The 17,855-nt window shown below is 45.8% G+C and overlaps 1 protein-coding gene across 1 annotated transcript in view; it reads right to left on the reverse strand.

The window, feature by feature from the left end:
* Stx8 (syntaxin 8) overlaps positions 1–17,855 on the reverse strand; it is a 257,224-nt gene that overhangs the window by 83,664 nt on the left and 155,705 nt on the right. Inside the window, exon 7 of the mRNA XM_052756796.1 lies at positions 17,433–17,534. Coding sequence (XP_052612756.1) covers positions 17,433–17,534 — 102 coding nt within the window. The remainder of the gene's footprint in view (positions 1–17,432; positions 17,535–17,855) is intronic.

A 17,855-nucleotide genomic window follows, 5' to 3' on the forward strand; every position in this document is an offset into this window, starting at 1 on the left:
TTTGATAGAGATGCTCCCGTAAACCCACCCAGGCAGCCTGGAGGGAGTCAGATCAGGTCACGGGGTTTAAGGTTTTTTTTGTTTTTTGTTTTTTTTTTTTTTGGTTTTTCGAGACAGGGTTTCTCTGTAGCTTTGCGCCTTTCCTGGAACTCACTCGGTAGCCCAGGCTGGCCTCGAACTCACAGAGATCCACCGGCCTCTGCCTCCCGAGTGCTGGGATTAAAGGCGTGCGCCACCACCGCCCGGCTGGTTTAAGGTTTTGATGCTGCTATATTGTATGAGGGCTTCACTATGGTGCCCAGAGTAGCCTAAAATGTCTTCTACACTTGTGTGTGTGCTCACACACTCAAATGTGCCACAGTGCACATGTGTAGGTCAGAGGACAACTTGTGGGAGCTGGTTCTCTTCTTCCACTATGTGGGTCCTGGGGAGCAAACAAAGGTTGTCAGGCCTGGTGGCAGACACCTTTGCCCACTGATCCATGGACTCATTGGGGGTGTTCATCATTGCCCCAGGATTGAGAATCTTTTACATCTCCCCTCACCCCCACTCCCATTTCTTAAAGTAGGCACTAAATGACTCTCTCAATATGGTTACTCCTGTGCTTAGTTCTAGAGAAATTTCTTGCATTATTCCTTGGACAAGGTCCTCTTCTTGTGAGATTCTTATTGTTTGGATCTTTTATTGATCTACTAATTTTGTATAGCTTCTTTTGTCTTTCAATTTTGTTTTCTGGACCATTCCTTCAAGTTTACTTTCCAATCTTTGAAATTGTAGGGGGCAGCCAGTGGTTTTTACTGGTCATGGTTTTTCCCCATAGAATACTTTTCACCTGTTTTTTTTTTTTCTTTCACAAAGAGAAAGACAGGAAGTAACCGATGTGTGTAAGCCAATCTAATCATAAGACACTAAATTCAACACTTGTACCTTGCTGGCATCTGCAGTTATTTAAAGTTTAGGACACAAGTCCATTTGCCAACAGTGGAAATGACATCATTCCTTCCATTAGTTCAAGGTGAGAAGACTGCTTGTTCTATTGGAGGTTTTTTAAAATGTGTAAGTGCTTCGCATGACTTGACAAATGGTTCTAGACCAAAGAGTCCTTTAGAATATGACATGGAATCCTTTTCGAGGGTTCAATGGGGCTATGAAGAAACTAGTAACAATGGGGCTATGAAAGAAACATCAAAGGCCAGCAAACAGATGGGGCTCAGTGGAAAAGATACAGACCCACCTCCTCACGTAAGGTGTCTGTGTGTCAGGTACTATCCACTGTCCCTGCTCGGCACCTGCCCTTCACTCTGCCCTTCACGCTGGGCTTCATGTCTGCAAACTGCCTTTCCAGGGCTCCCTCACAGCTGTCTTTCCCCTAATGTCAGGTACTGGTAGGATTTTGGACACAAGAAGAGAATGAGACTGTCGTGCATTTCTGTTTGCGTCTAGCCAGTGGCCCTGCAAGCTGTCCACAGTCCCCAGGAGTCCAGCTACAGAGGCAAAGCAGCAGCCTCCCCTCCGCATGGCTCTAGGAGCCCATCCCAGGAGGCTGAGGACTGAACTGCCATCCTAGGAGGGCCCTTCTTCAGGGTGGCAGCTGCTTCACACAGTGAACTCATTTGGGGGGACCTTTACCTTCCCGCCCCCACTCTTTCAGTACGATAACAAGTTCTTTGAAGCAAGCCTCCTCTGGGTGAAATGCCTCATTTAGTTACTCTTTCTTTAACTGGTTCCTATATGGCCAGGGTTTAAAAAGACAGACAAACAAACAAACATTCATCCTTTCCAGCATGCTCATTATCAAAAAGAGCAAAGGACGCAATGCCTCATCTATGGTTTGCATTGCAGAAGTACAGACTGTTTTTAATTGTTCTGTTACTAAAGCCACAGAAGACGCTGATACTACTCAAATATGACATGAATAATACTCATTAGTTTCCAGAAAAAATAGCTACAGGCACAACAGGCCTCTAGGATTTGACCAATACCTAAAGGGTGGAAAAAGTGTCAGAGTCAGAGGAATAGGAAGTCCGTTGTGAGACTTTCTCTCCTAGAACCCATGAAGTCTCAGCAACACGGCTAAACAAGACCTGAACAAGGAGGACACCAAGAGACATGGTAACATGGAAGAGGTAAATTTCATGAGGCCTCAACCCTAGACAAAAAACTATAGGCAACTAAGGAATGCTCTGAAAGGAAGAGATAGTCTCCCTCAGGGAAGAGTCCTCAAATTGGTTTTCCAATACCAACTGGTCAGCCCTGCAATAACATACATATACACATACATATAGTATACATATGTATAAATGTAACATCATACAGATTGAACAGTTTGTATTTACATAGGAATACACATACATATATGTGAAACAACAATTTTAAAAAAAGTGGCCATGAATTTGAGGGAGAGCAGGAAAGGGTGTTCATGGAAGAAAAGAAAGGAGGAAAGTGATGTAATCATATTTTAAACTTCAAAAAAGTTTTAAAATTAAGGAAATGGTTTCACATCTCTAGGATTATCAAAAACAAAACTATCGGCCGGGCGGTGGTGGCGCACGCCTTTAATCCCAGCACTTGGGAGGCAGAGCCAGGCGGATCTCTGTGAGTTCGAGGCCAGCCTGGGCTACCAAGTGAGTCCCAGGAAAGGCGCAAAGCTACACAGAGAAACCCTGTCTCGAAAAACCAAAAAAAAAAAAAAAAAAAAACCAAAACTATCTCTATGATAAGATGCAACTGAGTTGGCTATTTCAGTTCATTAATTTTGCAGAACTGCCTAGCTGTCATCTTCATGAGGTGTTAACTCACTGTCTAAGAACACAGTGCAAATGGATAGTAGAAAGATGGGCATGATGCCCGGCCCTGGAGGGCACTGAGGCAGGAAGATCTCAAATTCAAGACTGGCTTGTGCTACATAGCAAGACTTCCTTTAAAACACACGCATGCGCGCACACATCTTTTTCAAAAGTAAGCTACAGAGTACACCATAAAAATATTATATAATAACGTTTTCCAAATGCACTTTTGGGGACTATTCCTGTGTTGTTGTATCCTATGACGTACTTCCAGATGGCCCCACGCTCTGCAATGCATCAGGAAGAGAAATCAGCCGGCTGGGACGGACCAAACAAACCAAGGGATGGCAATGGTTTATGGGTGCTGGCTGGGAGAATGGGATGGAGCTCAGGTGTGAGGCCTTCTAGACATATAATCTTGACTGAGGTGATGAACAGAGATAAATAGTGAAGACAGATCAGAGAGAAAACAGGGAATGGGGGTGGGGACTAGGAGAGAGAAAAAAGGGGAACACAGAGAATCCAGGGAAGAGCCCCTGCCCACAGAGCTGGAGATGTGATCTGGGGATGGCTAAGTCTGGCTCCATCAGGTTTGTCTATGTGGACTAATCCAGGGCTCACCAAACTGCCCCCCTCGGGGCAGCTAGTGCTTTGGGGCTCTTGGCACAGAGAGAGCTGGCTAGGCTTGTGTCTAGCAGCCTCTCACAGCAACTCAGGCTCCTGACTTTCAGGATGAACACAGAGAAAATGAGGCATTACCATCTGTGGAAGTCACAACCCTCAAAGTAAACATGCTGGCTCTGGGAAGGAAAGGGGACAGACAGCCTCAAATCCCTGAGCAGAAATTAATCGGAGACCCCTTATTTCCTTTTGTCCCCAGGAATTGGACAGGTTTCCCTCTGGTAGCAAAGCGAAAGATACGTGGTTGGGCTTCTTTGATATAAGTATTAGAAACAGAATTTGAAAAACCATTGGGTCCATTTTGAGTGATACCACTGGTAAAATCAGTAATTTTACTTCCCGCTTTTCAGATGCACGCCCACTCCCCACTCCCCCCACACCTACCTTTAACTAGCTGACTGCCAAAACCAAGTGATGATGTTCAGCTTGGTAAGAATCGGGGGGAGTGGCTCCTACGGTTGGCTCTTTTTGGATATAATATTGTATCACAGGCAGTTTCCACTTTGCAAAGTGTTTACAAATATGTTCTTTTAGTATTTACAGCCCCAGAGCCCCCCCCCCTTTTTTTCCTCATGAAAAAATTTGCCAGGCTAACAAGATGGCTCCGCATGCAAAAGCACTTGCTTTGCCATCCTGGGTCCTGAGTTCAATCCCTGAAATCCATAATGGAAGAAGAAAACTCATCCCCCAAAAGTTGTCCTCTGACCGTCAATGTATACCATAGTGCCTGCTTGTTCATACTTGCATGTACACAACACACACACACACACACACACACACACACACACACACACACACACACACACAGTCTTAGTTGCCTGGCAGAACTTGAAGGTAAGACCCTATTGCTGAAGAAACCATCCACTTCAGTTACAGGGCCTGGAAAAATCAGTCCTGTACTGACTTGAAAGCCTCCTCCCTGGTGGCTAGCTTTCATGGCATCAGAAGGTCCCAAGAAACTTGCCAAGGGAGAAAAGTTATCAATAGTTCTAGCCAGCTGTAACACTCGAAAACCACAACTACTGGACTAACGAGGTATCTCCAACAGTATAATAGTGGCATTAATACTTTGTAGGTAACCAACAGCTCTCTGATTGGAGTTAAGATTTGTTCAGTAGGAGGGAACTCATGTTTGGTCCTATAAACCTTGCCAAGAGCCGGTAACCAGAGAGAGGTCACAACCCTCGAGGGACCTGCCACCACCATCCTGTTAGATTGATAATGTTGCAACCTGCCTTCTTAGTGCTTCTCTTTATACCCATAGATAAATCAGCGATAGCTCCTCATCACAGAAGCTTCTTTTTATAGCAGATGGGGGCTCAGACAGAGATCCCCAAGTGATCAGAGTACAGAGAAACAGAGAATGTAGAACGTCTACCCCCAAACGGGACAGCTATCACACAAGCTCTAGACCCACAGCTCAAGGAACATCGCCAAGGAGGGAAACATTGCATCCACGAACACTCAGCAATGTGGTTGCCAGTGCAAGACCACGCCATCAATATTCCTGCAGGGATGGGGGAAAGGCTCACATGGTCCTACCCCTAGCTGAAGAGCTACAGCCAGTCACAGCAGCTGATAGAGGAGGAGTCAGTTTTCTTCAGAAGAAAAAAAAGTAAAATTTTGTCAAAGACCAGCTATTATTCACCTTATAGCAAAAAGGCAATTTCATAAGGAGAGAGAGAGAAATATTTAAATTTAAGTCCATGATGATTATTAAGCTGACTGGAGTCATCATAAGCTACAAAAAATGCAAGACACAGCTTAAAAAACTAGTGTATGGGAAGAGTCATGGGAGACAGTTCGCACCAGGTTTATAACAAGATGAGCAGAATAAGAAACTCAGGAGTCAGGGAGAAAGGGAGAGAGAGGGAAGGAGAAAAACAATTAGATTTTGGAAGAACTAAGTTTAAGCTAAGAAACAGAGTCTATAAAACAAAATATTAGAGCAGGGCATGGTAACATACACCTATAACCCCAGGAATTCAAGGTCAGCCTTGGCAACATGGCAAGTTTGAGGTCAGCCAGAGATATATGAGACCCTGCTTCAAAAACCCCAAATGAAATGTCACAGTAAGCCACAGGACATCTTGCTGCCACCCAAGGAAAATGAAAAGCGTGTCCCTAACTCTTAGATGGAAGTCAGAGTAGTGCGAAGAATTAAAAGGCATCTTTCATCAATCAAGGTCTACAGAATATGCTAAAATGTCAATGTTACTGAGGCCAGAAGAGGGTAATGTCTTCAGAGGTAAAAGGATATAAAGTCACTGCAGACCAAACATCCCACGACATCAAACTCCACTCTAGATTTCCTAACAAAACGGCTGATGGAGAGCAACAATAATTCTTACTTCCCTTCATTTATTATAAAGATGATTTTTAGGTGTCTAAAATCCTCTTTGTTCTTATTTCTATTTGTTTAATTAAGATATAATTAAGATACTGTTTTCCACATTAAAAACATAAGCATAGAGTTGGAGAGAAGCTTAGCGGTTAAGAGCACTGGTTGCTCTTCCAGAGGACCCTGGTTCAATTCCCAGAAACCACAGAGCAGCTCACAACTGCCTGTAACTCCAGTTCCAGGGGATCTGGACTCTGCAGGACTGCATACACATGCTGCACAGACACACATGCAGGCAGAACATCCATAGACATAAAATAAAATAATAATAAAAACATAGGAATAGGCAGCAATGTGCCCCCTGTCCAAGAACTTCCGGAATGCTGTGACTCCAGCTGTGCTGTGATGTCATGGAGTAGGGAACAGCAAGTCACTCATCCATTGTTCAATAAGCACTTTGTCGTGGTAAATCTACATGACATGAAATTTGCCATCCCAGCATCTGCAAGGGCACAGCTGGATGACATCAGGTACACTCGCACTGCTGTGCCCTGCCACCACTTTATCTGCTCACTGTCTAAAATGTCTCTTTTCATTTTCTTTGTATCCCACAAAAAGCCACCAAACGATAAAAAATATTATAGGCCGTTTTTGCAATAAATACTATGTTTTTTTTAAAATACAACTTTGCATAAAATCAAAAGTCACTTTGAAAGGAATGACTACTTTAAGGGCTAAAAGAAACATTGGCTATTTGGAGTCAAAGAATATTTGGGGGCCATTCAGTACCCAGGTGCTCTCTCAAGCACAACTAGGTCGCATGCCTTAGCGAGGTGTCAGTACCAGGGAGGGAGAGACGTGGTGTCTGCTGTCGGGGAGGCTTGTGTCACAGACCCAGAAGATACCCCATCTGACATAAAGATCAATGTGCTGCTAATCTGGAGAAATTGGCCTTGGTGTTCAGGCTCACAGGCAGAAAAAACCAATAGTGGTTTTAAATGAACCACAAATCAGTTATTCTAAGGAATTTAACATGGTTCACTGACTGAAAATTGTCATTTTTGCCCGACTCTTCGATAGAAAGCAAAGGTAAGCCCAAAACAAAACAACACTTCACTGCCAGAGTTCCATTGGAGCCAATTAATGGATCTCCAGAGCTGATCGAAATCTTCATAAACGCAACGACATCTGGAGTCAAGTCATTTAAAAGCTGATACCAGGGCTTACAAAACTGCATCTCAAAGGGGCTTAGTAAAAGGCAAAATATCGATCTGCCCTCTCTCCCTCCCTCCCTCCCCCCCTCCTCTTCCTTCTAGAGTGCTGGAGATGGTGCCTAAGGATGCTCTTGCTCTGCAAGAACCAGGTAAGTGTTCTACCACTGAGCCATCTCCTGTCTCTATTTATTTTCTAACTTGCACCAATTTCCTGACCCTTCCCAAACCCCATTTCTTTCAAACACGTGCAGTCTCAAGTGGACATCTATTTCAGTATGGCCTCAGGTGAGCCACAGGTCCTTGTCACTGGGCTGTGGGAACTTCTTGCAACAGAGCTGCTTCCTCCGGGGCACAGCAGTGCGGACTGGAACAGTGAATGTGGCCAGCAGAGATGCTTTGTACAGAGTTGCAAACTGGTCATGTATTCATTATTATAGTCTCTAGAATAGGGAAAACGTAAAGCTGTTTGTCTCCATGCCTTCCTTAACTGTTTCTACTGAACATCACCTAACATGGTGGGGACTCCAGCTAAGAGTAAGGTGAACAAGTACTTCACTCTCTGAGCACACACCAGTAACTGGCTGGGACTCAGGGCCTCCTCGACAGAGCGGCAAGCGCGGAGCAGCCAGGAGAACCATCGGACACTGGCATCCCCTGGCAAGTCATCTAGAAAGATGAGAGCCCCCGTGAATAATCGTGCCTTATTTAGTGACCCAACTAGTTCCCCACACCTCACTGAACTCCTTTTATAGTTACACATCTTTTTTTTTTTTTTTTTTTTAAATAAATATATTTTTTTTTTAATTTATTTTAATTTATTTTGCAATACAATTCAGTTCTACATATCGGTCACGGATTCCCTTGTTCTCCCCCCTCCCGTCCCCCTCACCTTCCCCCCAACGCCCCCCCCCCATAGTTACACATCTTAAAGGAGAAGAGGCCTGAGAATTTGCACCCAGAGCTTCCGTTTGGGGGAACTTCTTCCAGGTCACATTCAAACCCCTAACTAACAACGGTTGTCTCAGGGCTGCCGTGCCAACTGGAGAGATAAAGCCAACGGACCACTATGAACACAGAGCCCCGGGGCAGCAGCCCCCACTCCAGCCCTTCATCTCCCTGTCCTAACACATACCAAACCCACCAAAATGTCTCGTCTTCCATGCAAACGGTTTTCCAGTCTTTCTTATTATGCACGCCTGTGAATCCTTCTAACAAGCACAGCATAGCAGTGGCCTTCCGGTATGAAAGATGGACCAAAGTGAGTACTCGTCACAGGGCTCTGGGGAGAGGAGCAGTGGGCTGGTTGAGTCTCATCGTGGGGAAACATGGAAAAGAAAACCACTCAATTGGATGGAACAAGGATGACTTAGTCTAACCTGCTGATTTTACATATGAAAAGACAAAGTGGTCCAGGGCTCCAGCCCCTCCAGCTTCCTCCAGCTTCGGTAACGCCAGCCCCAACTAGAATCCAATTCTTCATTTCAATTTACAAATATAAAGGAAAGTCAGTATGTGGATGGGGAGTAGCAGAGTATGAGGCACTCCTAGGTTAGGCTGGGGTGGCAAAAAGCACTAAGTGTTGGGGTGTTTTCTGTATCAGCACAGCTCTGAGTGTGAGGGCACACTCAGGCCCAGCACTACTGACAGTTTTCAACCTACCCAGGAGGAGCTGCTTCCCCGGGGAAAGCAGATGAATTAACCAGTGAACAAAGATCACTATGGAACACGAGGATACATATATCAGTAACATCACAATCAAGGCTCTTACAGTGTGATTGGTATTCAATAAGGACAGAAATTGCTCTTAGAAAGCATGCCTTTATCATTCCACACCACACCAAGCAAAAACAATAATCTAGAAATGATTGTATTTGTGGTCAAATCTGACCCCTTGATGATAGCGAAAGTCAGTGCCCCTTCCAGCAGACCCTGAGATGCATGGAGGCTTCTGGGGGGGTAGGGGGAGGTCATGGCGACAGCTTAGAGGCTGTCAGCCCCTATCAATCACCTCCTATTAAGTAAAGGTTTTCCAATTCTGCGCTTCTCTCAAGGGCTTAAGTTTTGCCCAGATTCAGTTGCAGCACTGGCATTTGAACTTGGTATTCCTATTCTTACTCCCTAAATAAATGCTGTGAGCAAAGAGATGGGCTCCCCCCACCCCCACCCCCCGCCCCAGTCAGAACATAAAACCAGGCAGACAACAGTGATATGGTCACATATAAAGGACATTCTGACTATTAAGTAATTAGTGTGCATTACACAAACTCCAGAGGCTCAGGGCAGAGTATGTGAGGGCCAAGGATTGGCAACTTCTGAGCTGGCCATTAGCTCCTGAAATAACTACTAAGCAATACTGATGAGCACAGTGGTGTGCCACGCCATTCTCCTGGGCTGAACAAGCACGCTTCCAATTCGTTCAATACGTAATTTTACTACTTGCTATTGTTTCCACTGAAGTCTTTTTTCCCCCTAGACTATTCTTGAAAGGTGTGGGATGTTTAAATAGAGTGAAAAGGAATATATATATATATACACACACACACACACACACACACATATATTTCTTAAGGAGTGGAATCTCATTTATTTTGCAATTCCAATGGCTGGGTAGATGCTACATTAATATATTAAAGCTCAAGGCAGAGGCCACCAGCAACATCAAAATTGAACAAAATTTTCTATACTAAAGAGAGATTTCATTGACTTTGTTTATTTTCCTTAAATGTGACAGAGCACCAGAAGTAGAAGAAGGAAAACATGGTTAGGGACTGAGCAGGACTGCGCAGGACTGAGCAGGCCTGAGGTGGACCGAGCAGGACTGAGCAGGCCTGGGGGTCAACTACACAGATATGAGAGAGATCCCAAAGTGGCATGTGGGTATGTTTAATTTGGTCCATGTGGTAGTCTGAATGTATTTGGCCCCCATAAGCTCATAGGGAGTGGCATTATTAGGAGGTGTGGTCTTGTTGGAGGAGGCTGGGTGACACATACCTTTAATAGAGACCTTGAGGTTGGAGGGCACACCATTTATCTGGGCCACACCTTCTGTTGGAAGTATGTCACTGTGGGGGCAGGCTTTGAGGTCTTTTTCTCAAGCTTCACTCAGTGTGACAGTCAGTGGACTTCCTGCAAAATCTAGGACACTCAGCTATTTCTCCAGCACCATGCCTGCCTGCACGCCACCATGCTCCCCGCCATGATGGACTGAACCTCTGAACTGTAAGCAAGCCCCCTTCAAATTAAATGTTTTCTTTATAAGAGTGGCCTCAGTCATGGTGTCTCCTCACAGCCATAATAAAAACCCAACTAAGACAGTGTCAATTTCATGTCATGACTCAGATATTGGAAGACTTCACTTAAGGAGCTAGACTTCAGGTTTCTCTCAAAAACAACAGCCTGAAGTGGTGGCATGTGGCTTTAATCCCAGCACTCAGGAAGCAGAGGCAGGAGGATGTCTGTGAGCTCGAGGCCAGCCTGGTCTAAAGAGTGAGTTCTAGGACAGCCAAGGCTACACAGAGCATCCTTGTCTCAAAGAACAAAAACAAAACCAACAAACAAAAACCCGGGATGATCCAGCCGCCCCTGGCTTCACTCTCCCTTGGAAACAGTCCACTGTTGGCACTCCACACTGCCACTGGCTGGGTCTGAGGGCAGAACTGTTGGTTGCTCACAGCTATTTGAGGAAGGAGATGCAATGGTGTGAGGACAAAGAATCCAGAAGAATGAGGAGGAGACTGAGGTGAGGGTGGGGTGGGAACAAGTGAGAACAAAAGCGTGACTGCAGAAAACACGCCATGTACGGAATGTCCATTATCACACAGCAGAAGGGGTCTAAGAGACGTTGATACGTGTCAAGAAATGACGCACAGGGGCACTTTTCCTTCACTTTTTAATAAAAGAATAGGTGCGGGGTTATGTGAAATCGCTGGTGACGTGGAGACCTCAGGTCCTGTCTGCTGTCTCAGGCCTTGGCCACACCCATCCTCTGAGTATGGACTCACCCTCCACACCCAGCCTCCAGCTCCTGGATAAACAGGCTTCTCCTTCCCCAGCAGGCCCTTTAAGGGACACAATCTATACAGCCAGCATGCTCAGCTGCAGCTTCTAACTCATTCTCCAGACCTCTGCTCCAGAGCTGTGGCCTCTGGGAAGCCCCTGGGCCCCAGACAGACATGCGCCTGTCCTGTGGCATTTCCTCAGTCATCAGTGACTTCCTCAGGCGTCCCTCTTGCACACTCTAAGTCCTATCTGTGAATTCCAGCTTCTGGCCTGGTGCCTGGCACGCAGGTGACACTCAGCAACTGTCTGGGGTGAAAGAAGAGAAGGGATGAGAAGCGAGGCTGGAGGACAAGAGGCTCTGGAGGCAGACGTTCACTGTGGGGGCTGGCACTTGCCCACATTTGGAAAGAAAGCAGAGGAATTTCATCAGCTTATCTCAACGAACTATGATAAGGAGAAGAAAACGCAAAGAACCATTAGTCAAGAGATATTTCTGATAAACAGTTAGATAAATAAGAGAAACCACAGCCATTCCTGGCTCTAAATTAATTGCTCGTGTTCGTGGTAAGGGCTGTAAGAACACACTGAAGGAGAAAGCAGCTCTGAGGCTGTACAGCAGAGGATTCACTCTTATTTGTTTGTTTAATTAACCAGTGTTAACGTACAGAATGTTTTGCTTGCATGCATGCAAAAGCACCACATTTGGGCAGTGCTGCGGAGGCCGGAAGAGGGTGTCAAACCCATCAAGAGGGATGGGACTTGCTGGGGGATGTCTTTCCGTGCGCTGTGAATATGTGTTGCTCTGATTGGTTGATAAATAAAGCCATTTGGCCTATGGCAAGTCAGGTTATCCTCCCGACTACAGGAACTGGAGTCCCAGACAGTTGTGAACTGTCACGTGGGTGCAGGGACTGGAACCTGGGTCCTCTAGAAGAGTGAGTTAGCTCTCTATTCCTCTAATGTTTTAAAAGGTTCCAAAGAGTAAATATAAGTAAGGCCAAGCATTACAAACAACATAGTATGAGATGGCACCAATGAATTTCAGGACTAATAATGATTCCAGTCACAAAATTTCAAATTTCCATTAAAAAAAAAACAAAACAAAAAACCAGCCCAACTCCTTTTCTAATTAAAAGATTCTACAACATTCCTATATAATTTGCTCTTCTTAAAGGCTTCTCTGTGCTGGTTAAGAAAGATACAGGTGCCTCCAAGTCTTACCTATGTCACCAACCGACTTAAGTCAATAGGATAACATAGTTGATCCTAAGAACCAACTAGTAACAACCACGGTGACTCCCAACTTATCCTCAGCACATCAACAGAATAACCAGGCATATTACTGTGGGCTCAGCATCCCATCCCTTATCCAAACCGCTTGGGACCAGGAGTGTTTCAGATTTTTGATATTTTTGTATTTTAAAATATTTAAATCTTCTGAGGACAGGAAGCAAGTCTAAACACAAAATTCATTTGTTTCATTACACACTGTATGCACACCGCCTGAAGGGTGATTTGGCACACTTGTTTGAGGGCAACTGCATTTTCACAGAAACTTAAGCACCTGAGGCCAGGTGTGAGATTTTTCCACTGTGGCATATCAGCTTGTGTGGCATAGGGCGTGGAGTTTGGGGCTCTTCACAGTCTGACGTTTCAGTTAGGGATGTTCATCTGTCGTTATCATCACCACCACCATCATCATCATCTTCTTTTACAGAGAAGGAAAGAGATATACAGAGGGCAAACAACTTTCCTAGTCACCCAGGCTGCAAGTGGTGGCCACCCATGCTGGACTACACTAACGTACCCTTGACCCTGCTGCACCTCCAGGGGAGCTGGAGGTAGGGGCAGTGGCTCCAGGTGGAGACAGTGTCTGTGCAAGGTCAGCAGGCCTGATTTTCAACTGCATCACAGGAACGCTAAAATCACAATGGGCGCGCTTAGACAACATTACGTAATAGTCAATATGCCGAGAAGCGAGGCTCCGGTCATTGAGAATTCCCAGTCTGGGCTTTCACAATCGGCTCTCTCCTCAGACTCAGACAAGGTTCTATTTTGAATTCTAATGAGGATCAGCCACACTGAATATTTAAACTGCAATTACAAAGATCCCACTTTTATGTAAATGTCCTTAATACAAGAAACAGATCTGAAAATATATTGAGGAGCCAGGGGACCTATCAGTCTAATTTGCCTTTACAATCCAGGAAAAAACAGCATTATTTTCTACTTGATGTTATCACGGGGGTGAGGCTGGGAAAAGAAAAGGGAGGAAAAAGCCACACAAAGATCTCAGGAAAAATTTTCAAGCGCGGGCTCTGGAGTGAAAGGTTCACAAAGAAGTGCTCGAGCCCTTTGTCAGCAACCGAACAAACAAATTCATCACCAGGCCCTTCTCCTGTGTGGCCCCTTGTGATTCCCTCTGTATTTATAACTAGAATTTCGCCCCCTGCTCAAGCATCTATGACTGATATGTCAGGCTGGCATGGGAGATACGTACACACCAGGGAAACAAAAAGCCATTTCATGGTTTACAACCTAGTTCTGCGCCCCTTTGAGGAAAGGGGTGATGGGCCGCCTGCTCACCACACCTCGCTCAAGCCTTCCTAGTTACACAGGCTGAGAGTGTCATGTGAACCGCAATCAATGACACTTGAGTGAGCTGATGAGATTAATTCCCAAGCCCCACACACCTTGCCTGCATGCATGTGTTCATATTTACCCAGGAAACGCAGCCTCGCATCTGAGAAGAGTGGGTGATTCATTCTTTGCTCTTTGTGGGGCTTCTGGACTGTCCCTTTCTAATTCCTCAAATCCGTTGTTACTAAGGCTAAATTCATTTCCACAGCATTTGATGCTAACACTCATGAAAACAGAATATAGTTGGGTTCTGTTTCTTTCCCCTGGTTGCCCTCTGGTTGACTCTCATTTTGCTGGTACTAACAATGTAGATTAATTTTTAGTTTCATTTATTTTTTAATTTATAGAAGTTCTATTTGGTACCCTTTTAAATCATTTATGTTACTTTTTTATGAAACAGTTTTCTGCTCTGTTTAGATCCTTTCAGGCCTTTTGATTTAAAAAGCAAAACTGAGGGGCTAGAGAGATGGCTCAGTGGTTAAGAGCACTTGCTGCTCTTGCAGAGGACCTGGGTTTGGTTCCCAGCACCCACATAACTTACAACTATCTGCAACTCCAGTCCCAGAGGATCTGATGCCTTCTTCTGGCCTTCATGGGCACCATGCATGCATATGGTATACATATACACATTCAGGCAAAACTCATACACGTAAAATATTTTAAAAAATGTAAAATTGGGGGCCAGTGAGATGGTTCAGTGGGTAAAGGTGCCTGCTGCCAAGCCTTGACCTGAGTTCCATTCCCAGGACCTGTGTGGTAGAGGGAGAGAACAGGTTGTCTCCCACAGGTTGTCCTGATCGTCACACATGCGCCCACCCACCCATGACACACAACTCCATGCCTGATCATCCTAATACTGCAGGTCTATGCAGATCTAGTTCATGGTCCATCGCCAGTCCCTGCTCATTTGAAGTTTCCTTTATGGCTAAATATGCTCCTCCCAGGAGGCTTGTGAGTTACTTTCTCACTGCTATGACTAAATACCCAACAAGAAGTAACTCAGGAAGGAAAGGTTCATTTGGCTCATGCTTCAAGAGATAATGTCCATGGCGGTGGGGAAGGCATGGTGATGGCATTAGCTCCTGGCCATCAGTGGATGAGGAAACAGAGAGAAATAAACACTGGCACTCTTCATGTTTGGGGTTTGAATTGAGGGGAAAAGGCACATGCGTACACACACACACACACACACACACACACACACACACACACACACACACAAATAAAATAAAAAAGAAATAAAGGATCAGCTTTTCCCTTTTTCTGCCTCTTGCTCTGTCCAGATGTGAGCAAGCAGCCTCATGCTCCTGCTACCAGATTACAAGCTGCTCCCACCATGACCCCCCCACCCCACCCCCAGCCCCATGGACTGTTCCCACAGCCATGAGCGAAAATAACCCCTTTCATCTGAGTTGCTTCTTGTCAGGCATGTGATCACAGTGGAGGAAAAGGACTCAAAGAGAAAGTGCCGAGAAGTGGAGCTGTGGCTGTGATAAGCCTGGCCAAGTGGTTCCTAGGCCCGTGGACTGGTTTGCGAGAAGAATGGGGAAGAGTTTGGAGCTGCCAGCTAAAGAAGCTCCAGAACGCTGTAAGCGGAGCACAGTTAGCCACTCTGGTAGAAGTGTGGGCGAGTAGAATGCTGACAGAAATATGGACAGAGAAGGTGGGGCAGAGGACCCTATTGAGACTTGCACTAGAGGCAATGCGGTCAGATTCTGGCAATCAATCTGGCTTCAGTTTGCCTGTTTCCTAGAATTTTGAGTGAGGATGAATGAAAAAAAAGAATTAGAATAAATTGTTTGGTAGAGTTAATCTCAAAACAGCATGACATCCAGAAAGTGGCGTGGCCATTCTTCACTGCTTGTAGTCAAATTTACAGTGGGCAGAACAATGTGGAACTGTACAGCTTGGCAAGAAAAGGGGTCTGGGCCAGTTCAAAGTTCAAATAAGGTGGTATAGCTAACGCAGCTATAATTGTTAGAGAGATAGTGCCATTAGAGAGAAACCTGCTGGGTTGAGGGATGTAGCTCAGTTGGCAGAACACCTGCCTAGCACATACACAGCCCTGGGTTCGATCCCCAGGGACACATGAACTGGGCATGGTGCTGCACACCTACAGTTCCAGCACTTGAGAGGTGGAGACAGGAGGATCATGAGTTTTCAAGCTTAAGTCCAACCTGGGCTACATGACACTCTGTTTCAAACAAACAAACAAACAAACAAACGAACAAACGACTCATACCTCACTGTACTCCAGCATATGAAACTACAAAGCATTCGAAAAGAGCATGCCTGAAACGAGAGATCACTGAAGGGATTCCCTGCTCAAAAACAACCGAACCAAACTGCTTAGGGAAGTATTTCCTCTGACTCAGCCACAAAGGCACACAGAGACCACCGTAGCAGTGGCCCAAGAGACGTCACGCCGTATCTCAAGCTGGCAGCAGAACTTGGCCATAGCATCCATGAGGTACTGAGGGGGTAAGTGAAATGCAAAAGGCCATGAGGTCATGGAGGCTTACACCAAGTTTCCAGAGAAGGGAGCAACAAGGTGAGAGGTCAGGTAGATGCGGATTCCCAAGCCTCGGGGAGGCAGAGCGCCCGTGGGACCTGGTGTATGTCAGCACCTGGGGTCCTGCTCTTACCCATCCACTCTCACCCATCGGCGGCAGCCCAGCCTGGTAGCTCTGCCTGCAGTTGACTTCCTTCTGCTTCCTGCCACAGCAAAGAGTTCCCTCTGTGCCTTACCACTCTTATGAAATTTCTGGCCACAAGGACTTTGTCCTTCATACCTAGAACCTGAAACTCTGAAGATAAAACATGTGGGCTCCTTCTCACCTCTGTCTCTTAGGGTTTAATTCTTGCATACATTAAATCTGCCAGGCCTCAGTTTTCTTGTAAAAGTAGACAACCTTGTCAGAATTACTTGTACAGGGATAGATAGGGACGTTGCTGTATTTCTCACACGAAAAAATCCAAACAACAGGGCAAGCGAGTGTCCAGGTCACTAAACTGTCACTGTGCTTCCTTCATAGACATGCTAACTTAATGGATCTGCTGCACCTTTATGAAATGAGGCACCGAACAGAAATGAGGTGGTGAGTACCACTGTGGCTCCTCGCCTTAGGTCTAGACCTTGGGTCTAGGGCTGCATGGGTGAGACAAATACAACCCTCACGGGAAACCGAATGCGCACTCCTCAACTCTGCCCTAGACCTCCTCAGTGGGAGCCTCTGGTTGGAGGCCTGGAAATCAGCATTCTAAGTCCTCTAACGGACTCTTCCGTCAACACACGAATCCCTGTTTTACAAGCACCAAGAACTAACGGGACGCGGCAAAGACACCACTGCCGACCACTGGGGTTCTTATCTTTGGCATACCACGAGGATGGAAGCCGTTCTTAGCTGGTCTACACGGAGGACACTAATTCAGCTTCTGCTTTAAAGGAAACAAAACTGCCTTGAGAACACAGAAGACTTACCACCAAACTGCATACTGTTAGACAATATCTCAAACCATTCTTTTCTATAAAACAGGTAAGATTCCCAACCCAGAGTTTAAAAGAATGAATGTTACACCCTCTGAACCTTAGCAATATGTTTTGTCTGAATAAGACTTAAGTATCTTGTAGCAATTTTGATGCTTCGTCAGATGGGGCTGCTGCATTAGAAGGGCAGGCGCCTCTTCACGGTAAGCAGCAGCAGCAGCAGCAGCAGAGAGCACGCAAAGAAGAGCCAGTCCCAGGCGGCTGGGGCGGCTGCCATCTCTTACCACAGGAAGTTGACTTTCTGTCCACCAGGGTCACCCGCCTGGCTTCGGTGCGGAGCTTCTCATCTGTGTTCTCCACAAGGTTGGCAAGGTCGTCGATGATCTCTAGAATGGAAGGCAAGGACGCTTGGTTAATTCTGCTCAGTTCACACCTCCCCAGTTCACCCCGCCCCCAGTTCACACCCCATCCCCAGTTCACACCTCCCCATGTCCACAGCTGTGGTGCTTCTGCCATGCCAAGGCATGAATTCACAAATATGCTTCAAAAAACTGCAATTCTGATTCCAAAAGGCAAAAGCAGAAACAAAAAAAATGGCAGTAAAGAGTAAACCTGTGAGGGCAAGATGGCTCAGCAGGTAGAAGAAGCATTTGCCACACAAGCCTGGCCGAATGAGCTTAGTCACTGGAACCCACACAAAGGTGGGC

Source organism: Peromyscus californicus, unplaced genomic scaffold (genome assembly GCF_007827085.1).
Source record: "Peromyscus californicus insignis strain IS unplaced genomic scaffold, ASM782708v3 Scaffold_3__1_contigs__length_106647218, whole genome shotgun sequence".
Lineage (NCBI taxonomy): Eukaryota > Metazoa > Chordata > Mammalia > Rodentia > Cricetidae > Peromyscus > Peromyscus californicus.